The sequence below is a fragment of the Poecilia reticulata genome, linkage group LG16, assembly GCF_000633615.1.
Source record: "Poecilia reticulata strain Guanapo linkage group LG16, Guppy_female_1.0+MT, whole genome shotgun sequence".
Lineage (NCBI taxonomy): Eukaryota > Metazoa > Chordata > Actinopteri > Cyprinodontiformes > Poeciliidae > Poecilia > Poecilia reticulata.
Genome location: NC_024346.1, coordinates 354,695 through 356,273, shown reverse-complemented (window position 1 = coordinate 356,273; position 1,579 = coordinate 354,695). Strand labels below are relative to the sequence as shown.

Below are 1,579 nucleotides of genomic sequence, written 5' to 3'. Positions count from 1 at the left end.
ATCAACGCTACCGATCAATGCTACCGATCAACGCTACCGATCAACGCTACCGATCAATGCTACCGATCAACACTACCGATCAATGCTACCGATCAACACTACCGATCAATGCTACCGATCAATGCTAGCCACCAGGGGGCGCCTCTGAGGTTTTATACCTGAACCAGACAGACATGGATGTCAATAAAACATTGGACCAATAGGAAAATTCGCCTGCAGTACCACTGTTCAGCCCACAGAGGGCAGCACTGAGGCGTTTGCAAAATTAAACACATTTACAGGAAAATGTTAAAATTTGCTCATAAAGGCAGTGGCTGGTGGGAGGGTTGGAACATCCCATAATAACCTCGGTGTGAACCTGTGTGTGCAGATCGTCTCCCAGAGGAACCTGTCCAAAGCTCTGCTCCGACCCGGAGGAACCGTTGGGAAAACCATCATCACGGTGAGTCCGAGTGCCGGAGTGCTGGATCCGGTTCAGACTGAATCCGGTTCAGATCCGGTTCTGCATTCTGAACCTGCTCCTTTGGGCCCCGTGTTACTGACTGCTGCTGGTCCCTTAGATCTTCCTGATCTGAATATTCAGTGTTTGTTTTTTCTCAACTCGTAATCAGCCTCAGATCAAAGGGATGTGTGTGTGTGTGTGTGTGTGTGTGTGTGTGTGTGTGTGTGTGTGTTCAGATCACAGCAGAGGAGCTGACGGGGAACGATGACTACATCGAGCTCTCCTTCAGCGCCAGGAAGCTGGACGACAAGGTAGCAGCTTCAGTCTCAGATCTGTTTCCAGTTTCCTGGGTTTAAATGGCCTGGAGGCTAAGCTAGCTAAAACCAGCGGTGGAGACAGCTAGCTAAGAAGCTAGCTGCACTAACCATAAAGCACTGGTCAAATGAGCTTAGCTAATGCTAAAGCACTATGCTAACTCAGCTAAGCTAACACTGAAGCACCAAGCCAGTGCAGGTGGCAGCTAATGCTAACGTCCTAAATTGACGCCACCATGTTGAGGAGCTCAAAACAATCAACGCAGAGGTCAAACTTTATTCAGCTGAAATTTTACGAAACAGACGAGTAAATTAGCACTTTAAACTTTATCTGGTGAAAGTAATGTACGGAAAGCTAAGTGTGCTAAATGTTAGCAAAAGCGCTAACAGGTTGTTCTGTTGTGATCAGAAGGCGTTTCCTGATGTAGGGAAATGGAGGGAATGTTTTTCAGCAGGAAAATCTCTGCTGATCCCGAGTGTTTGTGGATGTTTCCCAGGACTTTTTCAGTAAATCGGATCCGTTCCTGGAGCTCTACAGAGTGAACGACGACGCCACCATGCAGCTCGTCTACAGGACTGAGGTAGGAGATCAGAACCCACAGATACTTCAGTACTTCASTAATACTTCATGTTTACAGCATCAACGTAAATATTCATCAATATCTGCATTTCAGAAGACGTTTCACTTCCAGTTAATCTGGTTTCATTCGGGTTAATCTGGTCCAGTTTGAGTTAATCTGGTTTAATTTGGGTTCATCTGGGTTAACTTGGGTTAATCTGGTTCAGTTTGTGTTAATCTGGTTTAATTTGGGTTAATCTGGTT

The 1,579-nt window shown here is 46.1% G+C and overlaps 1 protein-coding gene across 1 annotated transcript in view; it reads left to right on the top strand.

The window, feature by feature from the left end:
• Positions 1 to 1,579, top strand: part of LOC103477503 (copine-4-like) — a 27,101-nt gene that overhangs the window by 7,099 nt on the left and 18,423 nt on the right. Inside the window, exons 5-8 of the mRNA XM_017309310.1 lie at positions 371 to 442; positions 679 to 753; positions 1,254 to 1,467; positions 1,543 to 1,556. Coding sequence (XP_017164799.1) covers positions 371 to 442; positions 679 to 753; positions 1,254 to 1,467; positions 1,543 to 1,556 — 375 coding nt within the window. The remainder of the gene's footprint in view (positions 1 to 370; positions 443 to 678; positions 754 to 1,253; positions 1,468 to 1,542; positions 1,557 to 1,579) is intronic.